At 48.0% G+C, this 15,726-nt stretch overlaps 1 protein-coding gene across 1 annotated transcript in view; it reads right to left on the bottom strand.

Annotated features, from left to right (window-relative positions):
- The window catches only part of CCDC78 (coiled-coil domain containing 78), a 26,466-nt gene extending 10,740 nt beyond the window's left edge, over nucleotides 1–15,726 (bottom strand). The window contains exons 1-10 of the mRNA XM_084818810.1: nucleotides 15,360–15,726; nucleotides 14,570–14,701; nucleotides 14,160–14,246; nucleotides 12,138–12,317; nucleotides 10,648–10,821; nucleotides 8,648–8,698; nucleotides 7,447–7,535; nucleotides 5,431–5,509; nucleotides 3,421–3,546; nucleotides 705–919 (exon numbers count right to left, since the gene is read on the bottom strand). Coding sequence (XP_084674936.1) covers nucleotides 705–919; nucleotides 3,421–3,546; nucleotides 5,431–5,509; nucleotides 7,447–7,535; nucleotides 8,648–8,698; nucleotides 10,648–10,821; nucleotides 12,138–12,317; nucleotides 14,160–14,246; nucleotides 14,570–14,701; nucleotides 15,360–15,437 — 1,211 coding nt within the window. The 5' untranslated portion in view covers nucleotides 15,438–15,726. The remainder of the gene's footprint in view (nucleotides 1–704; nucleotides 920–3,420; nucleotides 3,547–5,430; nucleotides 5,510–7,446; nucleotides 7,536–8,647; nucleotides 8,699–10,647; nucleotides 10,822–12,137; nucleotides 12,318–14,159; nucleotides 14,247–14,569; nucleotides 14,702–15,359) is intronic.

The following is a 15,726-nucleotide window of genomic DNA, read 5'->3' as shown; positions in this document are numbered from 1 at the left end:
TAAATATGTGACGGCTTGAAGATCTGTGGACAATACCTACTGAACTTTCCAAAACCAGTGGAAGGCCCCAGCGGTTAGGCAGAGAGGTGCATTTCGTTTCTCCTGGGACCAGCCAGGATCAACTAGGCAAATGAAGGAAATATAAGCAAATTTGCTTTATATATGAAATGTATAAAGGCTGCAGATTCTAGCTTTTCTTGGTGCAGGATCTGGTTATTTTTAGTATGAAATACACACAGCTTTGTCCGACATGGGTCTTACTTTTTTCAACGAGACAGATCCCAGATGAGTGGTCGCATCATTGCAAATTCTCAGGTTGCAAAGATATGTTTATGTCGCCTTCAGACCAGGGGAGGGCAGCTCGTAAGCCAAAACCTCTGGAGAGCCACAACTCCCATCAGCCCCAGCCAGCATGGCCAATGGTGAGGGATCATGGGAGTTGTAGGCCAACACATCTGGAAGGCCACAAGCCTCCCAGCCCTGCCATAAATGGTGCAACGTCTGCTTGTGGGCTTCCCTTGGGTCATCTGGTTTGCCACTGCAGGGACAGAATGCAGGCCTAGATAGGCCTTTGGTTTGATCCAACACAGCATTCCTTATGTTGTTCACTTGCACAAAGGCTTGAGCCTCAGCCCTAAACCCTCTGGAATTTAACTGCTGGTGCTTCGTGGATTGCCGCCTTCCAAGACGGTCTCTGCCCCTACCTGTATGCAATCAGCAGGCCTTCATGCCTCTTGACTAGGTTCTGCATGCGTTTCTTGTAGCCACGAGTGGCTGCAACCAGCTGCTCCTCCCGAGACCTGTAGGAAGCCCGGATGTCCTTCAACATGCCGTCCACGAAGCGCTTCATATGCGCAGGCTCCGACGGCACTTTGTTGGTCCCCATCGGACCAGTGGCTGACTTGCTGTCGATGTATTCCTTGAAACACACATACAGGGGAGCCTCACACACTATCTGAATTGTTCTCAGACAGTGGCGGGGGACTGAGATTCATCAGTGGAAGGCTCCCGTGACCCCTAAGTACCCATGCATGGAAGAGGCTGCCCGCTGTCTCTCTCCATGAGTCCCTGGTCTGCACTTGCCTTCTTCAAGCTTCTGTTGCAGGGCAGGTAATTCTGCCACACGCTGCACTGGGCACCACTGGAACACAGAAAGCTGCTTTGCACCAAGTCAGGCTTTTGGTCCATCTAAAAAAGGCATGGAGAACTCAGGCCTGGAGGCCAAATCCAACCCATCTTGGGTCTCAATTTGGACTTCCAGGGTTCCCTGATGGCCATGCCTGGCCTGGCCCCCAACCACCGATCATTTGGTGGTTTCCTGGCTTTTGTGCAGTTTTCCCCCCATTCTAAAAGGTTGTGAAATGCCTCTCCTGAGGCTGAGTTATTGGCAGGAAGACCTTTGAGCTACAATATGCTGGCATTTTTCATCCTGCTCCTTTGCCTTTGGCCCCTCCCACCACTAGAATGCAGTCCCCAAGAGCTGCAAATGGAATGCGGCCCTCTAGCTGAAAGAGGTTCTGCACCCCTGATCTAAACCCCGTACTTCCTACTCTGGCTGGCAATGGCTCTCTAGGGTCTTGGAGAGGTCTGTTAAATTGGAGCTTCTAGGGATTGGATCTGGGCTTTTCTGCAGACAGCTTCTTGGCTTGAGATCCTCTGCCAGGCAGAGCAAACAATACTGGGCTAGATGCACCAAGTGTCTGACCTGGTGTAAAGCAGCTTCTGATGTACCTACAGGGTAGGTACCTGTACAGCCTCTGTCCCCCAGGTACCAAGCCCCCATACATTTGTTCATGATTGTCACCAAAAGCTTGGATTTGGAGACATCGGCTGAATCCAACTAAGGGTGCAATCCTATGCATGTTTAGACAGAAAAAAGTCCTACAATGCCCAGCATTCTGAGAATGCTGGGCGTTGTAGGACTTTTTTCTATCTAATCGCACATAGGATTGCGCCCTAAAATAATTTCTTGCATTCATCCCAAGTCTTCACGAGAATAAAGTTGGCCAAACAGCCGAGCATTTCAAGACAATGTCCATGTTGCTATACATCATGTTAGTGAGAAAAATGCCACTGGTGATGGGATCACTCTAGCCCAGCCATTCCCAACGTGGTTCCTGCCATTGTTTTGGACTACAGTGCCCATCGGCCATTGGTAATGGAGGATGGGGATGATGGGAAGTGTTCAAAACATCTGGAAGGCACCAGGTTGATGAAAGCAGAGAATCTTTGCAGAGAAGATTCTTCAGGACAGTATGTTTGATGACTGTCTCAAGTTTGACGAGTCTTCGGCCCATAAAAGATGCAATCCAATGCAAAGTTAGTTGTGAGCCGTCCCAGTGATCTAACGGGGGGGGGGGGGGTACCTGCCCTGTGGGCTATGTTAAGAAGTGTTTCTAGGGTGATTTGCAAGCTTCCACAGCTGTACTTCTTCCAACTGTAATATGTAGCTGGAGATGAAATATTTTGTCTCTTCTCCTGTGCTAAGATAAGCTGAAGAAGGCTTCCTAGGATATGGGCAGGGATAGATTGGAGAGTTCACCTCCAATCTTACATCGCCATCAAAGCAAAACAAAGCCCTATGAGGAGAGACTGAAAGAATTGGGCATGTTTAGCCTTGAGAAGAGAAGACTGAGGGGAGATAGGATAGTGCTCTTCAAGTACCTGAAAGGTTTTCACAGAGAGGATGGCCAGGTTCTTTCTCCATCATCCCAGAGGGCAGAACACGAAATAATGGGCTCAAGTTGCAGGAAGCCAGATTCCGGCTGAACATCAGGAAAAATTTCCTGACTGTCAGAGCAATACGACAATGGAACCAATTACCTAGGGAGGTGGTGGGCTCTCCCACACTGGAGGCATTCAAGACGAGGCTGGACAGCCATCTGTCAGGGATGCTTTGACTTGGATTCCTGCATTGAGCACGGAGTTGGATTCAATGGTCTTGTAGGCCCCTTCTAAGCCTACTGTTCTATGATTCCCTGGCCCTTCCTCTATTGTAGAACCTAAAGCCCTCCAGATGTTGTTGGACCACAACTTCCATAGTCCCTGACCACTGGCCATGCAGTTCGGGGCTGATGGGAACTGGGCTTCCAACAACATCTGGAGAGCCACAGTTTCCCCATCTCTGCTCTATTCCTCCACCTCTCCCCATTGCCACAATCTTCCTTAAAGTCTAATTTCTTTGAAAACCTGTTTTTTTCCTCCCAGAAGCAAAAGGAGATATGCCAAATGAGCTGATAAATACAAACTGATTCTTATTTGTAAAAAAAAAAAAAAATTGGTCTTCTTTAGCACCATTTTTCACTCGTTATTCTTGCAGAACATGGCTTTTGATTTTGTTTGGGTGGGTGGGAGCATCAGGGCAGAAGATCAGGACTCCCACTCGTCATCTCTTGCCCACCTGCAGAAGGAAATGCTTACCGCCAGGTCCGTTATGTACTGAACAAGCCGTGACCGGTATTCCTCATTGAGCTCCTTCAGCTGCAACTGCAGCCGGGAATTCTCCGCCTCTACTTCTTGGAGCTGGCTCTGAGATGAGAGTAGGACCTATAGTCCAAGCAGACAAAAGGTTATCCTGATAATTACCAGGGTCTGTATAATGACTAGTGCTGTGATGATAATTTTGCCTCTTTCATTTTCAGAATTTCGTGGGTGGTTGGGAAGGGGCGAAATAAAACTCTTATTTATGTATTTATTATTAAAGTTATTAATCGCCCATCTGGCTGGTCACCCAGCCACTCTGGGTGATGTACAGTGTATAATGAAACAGTTTAAAACAATAAAATTTTACGATAAAAATGTTTTCTAAAATACCCTAACCCACCCCAAATGCCTGCCTGAACAACCATGTTTTTAATGCATGGCGGAAGCTCATTAAAGAGGGGGCATGGCAGAGTTCCCTAGGGAGGGAGTTCCACAGAGTAGGGGCCACCACAGAAAAGGCCCTCTCCCTCATCCCCACCAGTCTAGCTGTCCTGGCTGATGGGACAGAGAGAAGGCCATCCGAGGCTGATCTTGTTAAGCGGCGTGTCTGGTGTTGCTGGAGGCAACAGATAAAACTCTGATGAAAGAGGCTGGGGAGTTAGGAATCTCGAGTAACCTCCTTGCAGAAGAGGACAGGATTTCCACTTACCTTTTAAAGTGTAGGTGCGGCTGACGGTCTTCTTCTTTTTTTAACTTTAAACACACACACACCCCGTACTTGCAGCTGCCCAGGACTTTTTAGAGAGAAGCTTCTCCAGCCTGGCATCCCTGTCTGAACTATCAGGAGACCACATGACTGTGCTGTCTCCTGTAGGCCTTCAGGAAGGGCTCCCAGGCTGCAGAAGCTCTGCAAAGCAAGAACAAACGGGGATTTTAGAGCTTTAGAAAAATTATCTTCTTTCTTGCAGCAAGACAGAGCAATCAAGATAAGAGTTTCATCTAAAGCGCCACAATTTATTTTTATTTATTTATTTATTTATTTATTTATTACGTTTGTGTACCGACCAATAGCCAAAGCTCTCTGGGCGGTTCACAAAAATCGAAACCACAAGTATAGCATAAAAACAATATAAAATATAAAAGCGTTTAAACTACAGTATAAAAGTACAACAAGCATAAAACCTAGCAGCAATCCAGAGATTTAAAATGCAATTACAGATTTAAAACAGCAGAGCTAAAAGACTAGAATGCTAAAATGTTAAAATTCTTGGGAAAATAAAAAGGTCTTCACCTGGTGCCCGAAAGAGTACGATGTAGGTGCCAGGCGAGCCTCTCTGGGAAACTCATTCCACAACCAGGGTGCCACAGCAGAAAAGGCCCTCTTCCTGGTAGCCACCCACTTCACTTCCTTTGGCAGGGGATCCCAGAGAAGGACCACTGAAGATGATCTTAGGGTCCGGGCAGGTATATATGAGAGGAGATAATCCTTGAGGTAACCTGGCCCCAAGCCATTTAGGGCTTTAAAGGTTAATACTAGCCCTTTGAATTGGGCCCAGACATGGACTGGCAGCCCATGCAGCTGGAAAATCCAATTTGTTCTTGTTTGCAGTGGCCTTGGACTCTTGCAGCTCAAGAATTCTTCTTGAATGCCTATAGGAGAGGGCGACGACATGTGGTCTCATGGGAGTTCAAGAAGTACTGCTAGTCCTCATTTTGGTGTCATAGGTACTGTTTGTATCTGCTGCTGCTTTAACTTTTGTAGTCTTTTTCTATGGTTTATTTCTTGATTATTTTTAATTCGGTGTTTTTATCATGATGTGTGAACTGCTTTCAGGGTTTTAAGCTGAAAAGTGGCTTCTAAATAAATCTATCCATCCTTCCTCCCTCCCTCCCTGTTGATTTTATAGTTCAGCTCTGACTCTGCACTGCCAGGCTCCCTCCCTGCCACCTTCTTTCCCCGCCACCTGAATTCTTTTTGCGACCTAAGCACGGCCGAGGTCTTCTTACCGCCGACTGCTCTGCTAGCTTGTGCTGCGTGTTCCGAATGGCTTTTTTGGCCTCCTGCAGTTCCTTGCCCATGGTCACCCTGCGCACACAAGAAACGTCGTCCACAATCACCCCCGTAACTCCGCACTGGCGTGATCTAGGTGGGGGCGAGGGGGTGCTTCAACCTGCAGAGTGCTGCTGAGTGGCGCAGCGAATGCCTACCCATGTCGAATGTGTTGGAAATATTGCAACCTCGTCTGCAAGTTACAGGAACGGGGCCGTGAGCTAGCTAATGCATGGGAAGTTTCGACATAGCTAGCCTTAGGATCTCTATTGCCTACAACGCGGTTCCTGCTCCTCCCCTCCCTGTCCCGCCCTCTCTCTCCGACCTTCCTCCATCGCTGGGAGCACGTGGCTGGCTTCCTCGCTCCTGCCTGCGTGAAGCAACACAAAATGGACTGAACAAACTCTCGTGAAACCCTACGCCGTGCCTGCATTTGTATGTGCAAGAATACCTGCGAGTAAAGCTGTTTTCTTTCCTTCACTAAAGGAAGAGCATGGTCTCCTCTTTTACTAAAATAGTCTTGCATGCATGTGGGACTGGTAAACGCTCATTCTGTTTTGCCTTTTTGTTTTTTTCTCTGCTAACTGCCTTTTTAACAAGAGGCAGCAATTCCAAAAAATCCCATCAAAGTGATGGGTAGACCGTATATCACACCTGAAACACCAAAGCTCATCCTTCACAATGGTTCCCCTCCACCTGAGTGCCAGGAACAGAAGAGCTAGGGCTGATGACACAGCTGGGATAGGCAACAGAAAGGGGAGTGGGAGAAGCTTACAAGGTGACCACCTAAGGGTGGAGTTTCCCTTAGGTGACCAGGCCAGAAAGAAGAGGGTGGTATACACTGGGTAGAGAGGGTTGGACAGACTGGGAAGACCCAGGTTCAAATCCCCACTCAGCCACAAAGCTTACTGAATGACCTTGGACCAGTCATTATCTCTTGGCCTAACCTACCTCACAGCGTTGTTGTTTGGATAAAAGGGGAGAATGGCCAGAGCAACTCTCATATCATATCAACCAACCCCTTCCTCAGCGTGCCAGAGAGGGCCACAGAGGCAAAGGCCTGTGTCTACGCTGTGAAGATGCAGCTCAAGGGCATGAATTGGTTATTGGGGACAGGTAAGATTCAGCATCTCAACAGGCTTCTAGTCCTTAAAGTTGTGCAGCCAATGTCTGGCAAAAACTCTGAAGTCGGAGGGATGCTCTGTAGGATTTCTGGCCTTCAGTGTTTGGGGCTTCGTGGCTCCTTGCCCTACCCCTCAAGACTAGCAGAAGCCACATAAGTGATGCGAACATGTTTGATTTGCATGATCCACTCCAGGCACAAAATCTAGGTGATCTTGCGCAGCAGTCCCCAACCTTTTTGGCACCAGGGACTGGTTTTGTGGACTACCTGCCCGCCACCCCCCAAAATCCCCCTGGGACAGAACCTACCTGGCAGCAGCTGGTCCAGGTCCGTCCCAGGGGGATTTCGGGGGGTGGCGGGGGGAGTAGCTGCGCCCGGACTGCGGATGCAAATGGCCTGCTACGCCATTTACATCCCTGTTCTTTGCAGTAATAGGCTACATAAAGATTTACATAGCCTATTACTTGAAGAACCGGGATGCAAATGTTGTCCACTACGCGGATGCCATTTGCATCCCAGCTGCCAGAGCTGGCCAGCAGCTCCATGGACTCGCCATGGAGCGGAGCCGGCCGGGGCCAGCAAGGATTCCGGGGGGGATGGACGGATTGCCTCCCGCCACCCCCACAGACCGCTTCCTAACAGGCCACGGACCGGTACTGGTCCAGGGGTTGGGGACCCCTGATCTTGCAGATCTTGTTTGTGTACAATACAAACAAGATCTGTTTGTATTGTACACAAATTCCCTGGCTGGGAATACCCTGGTTGGGAAGTAGCAGTCCAGCCCATCTGGAAGGTACCAGGTTGGGGAAGGCTGCCCTTGTCATTAGCCAGGGATGATGGTCTTACTCACATTCTCTCCTCTAATTTCCGTTGCTGGGAATTGTACATTTCTTTCATCTTTTCCATCTCTGTGGTGATGTAATCTTGGTTTCCAAATAGCTAGCAGGGAGGGAACAGAAAAACAGAGGGTGTTGCCAACTCATAGGAACATAGGAAGCGGCCTTCCGTGGAGTCAAACGATGGTCCGTCTCCCAGGTAGGCAACCTGGTGCCTTCCAGATGTTTTGGACTACAGCATCCATCAGTCCCAGCCAGCATGGCCAATGGTTGGGGTGATGGGAGTTGTAGTCCAAAATATCTGGAGGGCACCAGTTTGCCTACCCCTGTCTACGCTGATTGGCATTGACTCTTCGGGGTCTTAAATGGGATTCTCTTCCCAGCCCTACCAGGAGTTGTCAAGGACTGGACCTTAGCTTTTAAGAGCTAAGCACTCAAAACCTTTGGGCCTGGATGGACAGAATCCGTCGGTTTGGGTTTCTCCCACATTCAGGCATTTTTAATCTCAAGTACTTTTTGTCCTGAATATGGAGAAGAGCGCCGGCTCCAGGATTTTGAGGGGCCTTGGGCAAGACACCTTCAATGGATCCCTTCCCTCGGCAAGTCTGCCTTCTCCCCACCATTGTCACCGGCTGTTCTTCATCCTCCTCTTCCTCCTCATGGCTACCCCTTGCTTACTTGACAGGCAGAGAGCCAGGGAGCAGTTAGGCCATGGCATCTACTACTCTTTCTCACCACCTCCTTTGTCTGGGCCAGAGCGAGAGGCAGTTGAACAAGGAGGTTGCCATGGCGAAGAAGAGGAGCCTGTTGTCAGTGGGGCCCTGCTGGGGAGTGGGCCCTCGGCAGTTGCCCAACCTTGCCTACCCTCGATGCCGGCCCTGGTGGAGAATTTTGCAGATTTTGGTAAATTCTTACTGAAACCAAAGTAAAACAAAATTGTCCGCCATTACTATTCTGGATGCTCTTAAGAACAGCGCAACAGATCTGCTGCATGGTTTACAACCCACTGGGAAATTTTCCACGGAAGCCTAACTGAAATGAACAGGAGCTATGTGAGAGCAGAGCCCCATTCATTTCTGTGGAGCTTGTGCAGAAGAACTTCCCCACATTAATGAATGAGGAGGGTGTCACATTTCTGAACCAACACCCCGTTTCAGGCACCCAGATGCCTCAGTCCAGCCCTTTCTTGGAGGCGTTGCACAGTTGCACACTCACGGTTCTCTCCAGTTTTCGCCGTTCATGTTCCGAAGCCACCACATCTTCTGGCTAGGGGTAATAAGACACAGAAGACAGCATGCATTCAGTTTCTGTGTAGGAGTAGGAGACAGACTTTTGTAGAGGGAAGGGTTTATCCACAATACAGACATGAACTGGTTTAAATCATTCCGTTGCCCCCTAGGAATCGTGGGCACTGCCACTGTGTGAGTGGGGGCCAGGGGTAGGGATCAGCAGCCCCCTTACCAAACTACAGTTCCCATGATTCTTTGGGAGAAGCCATGACCTTGAAACTGGCATATAAAATGAATATACTATTATGTGCTCCCCACCTCCATGAGCAGCAACGGGTCCCAGAGGCAGCGCTACCAGGGTCTGGCTCCCTTGGGAGGAGAGCTCTCTGCAGGCTTAGGGCTTTTGCAGGATGGTGGGTGGGGATAATATTTGGCTTATTTACAAAGCTACAACTAGAGTGTAAGGGGGGTAAGCGGCACCAATGCTCCTAGGAGCTGGTAGATCCACAACTTCGCATCAGAAATCCACAGAGAGAGAGAGAGAGAAATATTGCAGCCAAAGATGCTTCCAGCTTTCAGCTCACAGCACCCTCTCTGCTTGTTTTCCTCTGTCCAAAATTGCTTCTCTTGTTACTGCATACACACACACACCCCTTCTCCAAACTCTGATATAGGTTGGCCCCATGTCCTTTATAGAAGGACAGTCCTCTATTTGTAGGTGTCCTCTGAAGAAAATCTGACATCCACTATTGAGCAAGATCTTTATTAGGAGCAACCAAAATTCCACAAAAACGTGCCAGCTTCTGAGTTCTCCAGAGCTCTTCCTCAGGCCGGGTACAAAAAGCATGGGATGGGGGAAGAAACAGCAAAGTCCAAAACATTTATCTGCTTTTGGGGGTCAATGCCTAAGTGGCACTGATAACTTTACTGCTCTGATAACTTTTTTCATTCCAAATATCCTGGACAAATCACTGTATGGAGATAACATCCTCTGATAATGAGCTCCCAGAAAGAGATAGACTGATCCCCTGAGCGTTCTGGACCACTAAGGAAGGGGTAGGGAAGATGTGGTCCTCTAGATGTTGCTGGCCTGCAACTCCCCCATCAGCACCAGCCAGCACAGCCAACAGTGGTGGGACATAAAGGGTTGCAGTCCACCATCTGGAAGGCCACAGGTTCTCCATCCCTGCATTAAGGAATTCTGTTTTTATATATAATGTTTTGGGTAAATATTCAACAAAACAAAAAGGAGGAAAAGAAAAAAAATGTAGCTATATAGATTTGAATATATCAATTCCAGTTCATGGATATGATGTATGTGTAGAGAGAGAGAGTGAGTTATGTGATTGGGGTCAGTCTAAATTACCTCCAGGGATCCCTTACAATTCAGTGCTGCTGAGTACAAAGAGATTGAGGATTTCCCCCCAACAACTCTGACTCTTGAACTGGTAACCTTTGTCCTACAGGGTCTGAGGGGATAGGAGGAAATGAACCTGGGGGAAGGCTGAATCTTAGACAAAGGGAGAATGGCTTTTGTCTTGCACGTAAAGATCCTGTGGGCAGCTGAGAGGAAGCAAGGTTGCTTGGAGTTCTCTTGTTGTAGGCCTTCATCCTGTAAATAAACCTTTATAAAAGGAGCACCACAAGTGGCTAGTGCCCTCCTTCTAGGAAACTGAAGCCTGAATAAGTGCTGAAGCCCCTGCAAGTTCACCCCTCTCGGGACCGGAGTGCAGGAGCATAACACTATATATGTGAAAACATGGCTTTCTAAGAATTATACACAGACCAACAAAAGCAGACCAGGTATCCATATAAGTGTCCATTCGCATCCCTTGCATTAGAAAACCCTAATATTCTTTTGCCAGATTCCAGACTGTGATCAGGCTTTGCTTGAAAGCAAACCCATAGCGATAGTCCCGCTCACGATCAGACGGTGCCATCCCACCACAACATGCTGGTAGCGCAGGGAGGCCCAAAGACGCGTACCTTCACTTTGCGGGCAGAGAGACGGTGGACCAGCGCACGCACCCGCTCCAGCTCGTCCGAAGGCTCAGCAGCTTGGGCTCGGGACTTGGGGCTGTTGCCTTTGGCATGGGGAAGAGAACGCTTGGCGTTGGCCAGGTTGAGCAGCTCTATGCTCAGCTCTTCGTTCTTAGCGACCTGCAGAACAGAGCAAGCCAGACAGCAAGTGGATCAGGAACAGGGTAGCTCTGTTCTCCCTGCCCACATTTCAGACTGCATGCAGGAAGTCCGGATTCCGAAGACTGCTATCACCAACCAATATCAAATAGGTCTTACATGTACAAATACAGCGTTACATCCAAATATTAACGGAACTGTAAAGCGACATAATACCTACCTATCACCTTCCCACTCGGATAGCAATCAACACATGTATATGTCCAGCCTATAACCTATCTCCTATCTTCCCTACAAATACCCCTCTTACATTTCTTGTACAATATTACGTCTATTCCTAATAAAACACCAGAAGTAAATGCACATATTAATGATCATCAGTATAAATGTAATCATAAAAATCCATTCACGCATTGACATAAAAAGTCATAAATAGACCTGTAAATAGTCATGAAGAATCATAAACGGTCATAAATACTCAACAAAGCAATAGAGAAAACCATATTTAAAACATCCTAAAGATGTCTTTAAAAAGGGCTGAGCAACATATGGCCCAGGGGCTGCATGCAGCCCCCCAGGCCTCGGGTGTGGCCCCCGCTGTCATCCCTGCGCTGCTAAAATTGGCTGGTGGCAGCAACCCCACACCCCTCAGCAGTTTGTTACAAAAATATGGCAGCAAACCACTACAGAGATTCAAAAGTGTCAAATATAACTTGTATTCAGACTTTTATAGACCTTTATATCCCTGCAGCAAACCCACCAAATTTCAGCAGCAAACCACAAATGTTTTGCCTGTGCTGGGGCACCAGAAGGAGTGTGGCTCGGGGGGCGGGGCAGGGGTGGAAAATGGCCCCCAAACTACCTGAATTTGCCCACTCCTGTCTTACATAATGATAGAGGATCTTGCCTGAGATTGACCCTGGAACCTTTTGCATGCAAAGCATGTACTCTAATATAGCCCTTCCCTTAAGTTGGGAGCCCACTATTCTAATGTTGCCATCTTTGATTTCCAAAATTCGGGTGCTTGGGAAGGCCAAATGGGAAGCAGAGCTATTGGGGAGCAGAGCTAATAACCAGGCATGGCATCCTGAGGCTGAACTCAATACCGGGGTGCCTTAGTGCACATGGGTGAGCTCGACAGTTCGAGCATGCACATTAAGTTCATGTGCATTAAAGCAAACTTTTTACCCACAAAATTTCTACTTTGCTCATAAAAATCAGGGTACCATCTAGCCCCAAATCCTGGGTAGAGGTCAAAACCCATCCATTTTTGATCAAGGCTGGCTGCTGTAGCTCCTTGAACTAATGACAGAGGCTTTGAACATTAGTAGCCATACTTCCTGTTCATGCTCCTTGCCCAGCGCAAGATAATTGCTCTTCAAAATGAGGTACTCATCTGCCAGCTCCTTGCGGTTGGCCTCGAGGGCACGGAGTCGCTCCCATAAAGCATCTCTCTCTCCGGTGGTCTTCTCATCATGAAGCTCAACCTCCAGAATACGGTTTTCCAGGGCAAGATTCTGGGAAAGTGAAAAATCAGGGAGGGAAACGTATGTAAGGAGAATAATACTGCTTTGAGCAGGAGGTGTTCGGGGGGAGGGGGCGTGTTGAACAATACTTTAAAACAATGTGGTCTTGCTAGGGATGATAGTGTAAAATCCATTCTGTCTGTGTTTTGTGGATTGTCAGGTGCCTTTCATTCTGTCATCTGCCCACTGATGGAATCAGATTATTTTTTGTTTCCGATTTGGGAAAATGCACATGTGCAGAAATGCGCACATTCTCCCAAAGTGCACATTGTCACACTTTAGCCTAGGGGGAAAATGCACATTTGTGGCCAGGTTTTTTTTTATTTTGCATATTTTTCTATGACAAAATTTGCACAAAATTCAGGAAAGATTGAAAACCAGTCCACAAGTCCATGGGAATCCATCCAACAGGGGAAAAGATGGTCCACTGTGTAATCCGCGGGTTGGACTCTTGAAAATCCAAATTCATTTGGTTCCGTTGTAGATTTCTCTGACATTCCTAGGTCTTGTTGCTAAGTTTTATTTATTTATACTACTTGTATATTGCTTAATGTCCTAAAATTTATAAGTGGTTCACAATAAATATGTGATAAAACCAATATAAAACAGTATAAAACAAAACAAATTAATAAATAGTTTAAAACATTACAACAGAGTCTATAATAGCTAAAGAGCTTCGGCTATTGGGCGGTATAGAAATGAAATCAATCAATCAATCCATCAATTAATAAAATAATAAAATGGAGCCGTGTCAGGGTCCATTGACTCTGATGCTCAGGGTGCAGGGCCGGCCCAAGACATTTTGCTGCCTGAGGCAAAGAACAAGATGATGCCCTCTCCCATTCCATGTACAAAAGCCAGCTAGACTGTTTCTTCAACACTGGCGATGGGGTAGCATTCTCCACCACACCTGAAGGCAGCAGGCTAGCTCAGGGGGCACAGGACAGACTGCTTAGCACACAGCTCTCTCCTCCAAAACTTTGCTGCTGCCCCCAGCATCTGCTGCCTGAAGTGACTGCCTCACTCTGCTTAATGGTAGGGCCAGCCCTGGATGGGTGCCACTACCAAAAAGGCCTGCTTATGTGCTGCAACCTGGTGACATTCCGTTGGTCATGGAATGACTAATACAGCTTAGCTTTTGTGTGATTTTTAAATTCAAAAATAAATAATAGCAAAATGGCTTGAGGGTTCTTTAAAATATAGGTGGACAAGTCCTACAGATACGAAAATCTGACTGTCCTTCCCTTCTCCTCCTCCACAGTTATGCCTGCCTTCTGCAACACATTCCAATTTTGCCCAGATTTTCTTTTTACCTGAATACTTGCTTTCTGCCTGCCTGACCATCCCTTGACCAGATACCACTTTGCCTTCAGCCTGGAACAAATGCAGCCCCCTGGATCTGTCCTACCAAGGCTCCGCCTTGTCCCAGATTCTATAAAGCGGATGTGGGCAACTTCTAGGGGCCTGCGGTCCAGTTCTCCACTCCGGAACCCACCAGGGGCTGCACCACTCCCAAAATTGCTACTGCTGCACCCCCAAACGTGCCACCTCCAAGGAGCATGCTTTTGCTTTAAAACAGGGCATGTGCTCCTCGTGAGACTTGTCTTAAAGAGAAATCGCCGCTTTTTGCTTGTGCTGCCGCGCCACGAAATTTCGGCAGCAATTTTGGCAGTGCAGCAGCAGTGGGGGCAAAGGTGGGGGCCACAAGCCCCCAGCCAGCATGAAGAATAGTTAGGCATTATGGGAGCTGTAGTCCAACATCTGGAGGCAATCAGGTCACGTACCCCGGTATAAAGGCAGTAGCAATACCATATCCACCAAAAAAAGACTTACCAGACTCTTCAGTTCAAAGTTTTCCGCTTCATGTTGCTCTCTCATTTTATTGGTTTCAATCTGGAAATCAACGAAGTCCTTGGAAATCTAAGAGGATGAGAAAATGAAGTTTCCCTTGTACTCCTGGACGCTGGAAACCAGCGGAGACTATTTCTGCCCCATGAGACCAAGATGCAAGGCCTTGATCATCATGTAATACTTTGTGCTGTTGTGCATCCCTAGAAAACAGCTATACGTGCTTTTCATGAGTTGTTTATTTCCAGAGAAAGCCCGGCCTGCCTCACAGGGCTGTCATAAGGATCACCGAGGTATTGTGCATGGAGTGCTTTGGATGCTTGACCAAAAAAAGCTGAGAATTATCATCTGCCCTATGTGTCTCTGTGCGGGGGGTGGGGGTGCCCACACCTTACCTTGAGTTTCTCCTCTTCACTGTGGATCAGTCTGGATGACAAGTCAGACTTCGAACCAGCCATCTGCCCCATTTTCTCCTGCAGCTCTCCAAGTTTGCCATAGAGCCTTTCGTTTCTGTCTTGCAGCTGAACCTGCCCCAAAGGAAAACAACTTCAGTACGCTGAGCACCACCGGAGGGTAGGGTGGCCACTTGCGGATCACCCAAAAAGAGGACAAGAGAAGACACCGAGCTGCATAAAACGTGCATAGGGCTAATTTATATGTATAGATATAAATGTAGCAAGAATTGCTTTAATTTAAATAGCACACTTTAACGTCTGGAAGTGTCCTGTATTTGAAGGGCTGCCAGAGGACAGTCCTCTGCTTGAAGGCATCCTCTATTTGAGAAGCTTTCCAGTCCAAGATAAAGAACCATAAAGAAACCAGGAAAGCCCAGGGGCCTTGCAGTTGCCCATCTGCCATTAACACCTGGGCAGCAGACAGAGCAGGTGGGCACACAGGTCACCTGGTCACAGTCGTCCCCAGTATGGTGAGATGTACCGTATTTCTATTTCAATTATAATTATTATTTCCATTGGAGGCTGGTGACCCTGATGTCAGTGGGGAAGTGAATCCGCTCCGGGTTTCAGTCAGAACTCTACAGAAGCTATCCAAGGTACGAAGCTGCTACTGGCAAGTGCCCAACCATGCCGACCCTTGATGCCGGCAGGCAGTACAGTGGCCCGGCCCGGCCCGGCCCGGCCCTGCCAGGACAGCAGCAGAAGGCGCATGTAATCGTTTGACACTTACATTTTCATTGGTGAGGCGCTGAACCTGCTCTCGGAAGGTACCGACGCTGCTGTTCTCGGGAGCACTTCCAAAGTCCATGAGGTCCAAGGGCCGCAGATGCGGGCCTAGGAAGTGCCGCTGCAAGGAAGAAGTGCAGAAAGAGGCCAAAGAGAACCGTCTCTGGGAGACGAGGCATTTGCCAACAGCTCTTGCTTGCCCCGGCAGGGTTGCTGTCAACACAGGTTGCTAGTGGGTGGGGCTTTCACCTTGTCAATGATGAGGTAGAACAGGAGTACCTGCTCCCTCAGGGGGTACTGTGGGGAATACAAGCTCACCTCTTTCCTAGTAATTAGGATAGCTAAAGGCAGATCCAGATGTGACTTTATGT

This window comes from Heloderma suspectum, chromosome 12 (genome assembly GCF_057233095.1).
Source record: "Heloderma suspectum isolate Gila_16-S chromosome 12, 16-S_ref, whole genome shotgun sequence".
NCBI classification, from domain to species: Eukaryota; Metazoa; Chordata; class Lepidosauria; order Squamata; family Helodermatidae; genus Heloderma; species Heloderma suspectum.
This window is presented reverse-complemented; position numbering and strand designations above follow the sequence as displayed.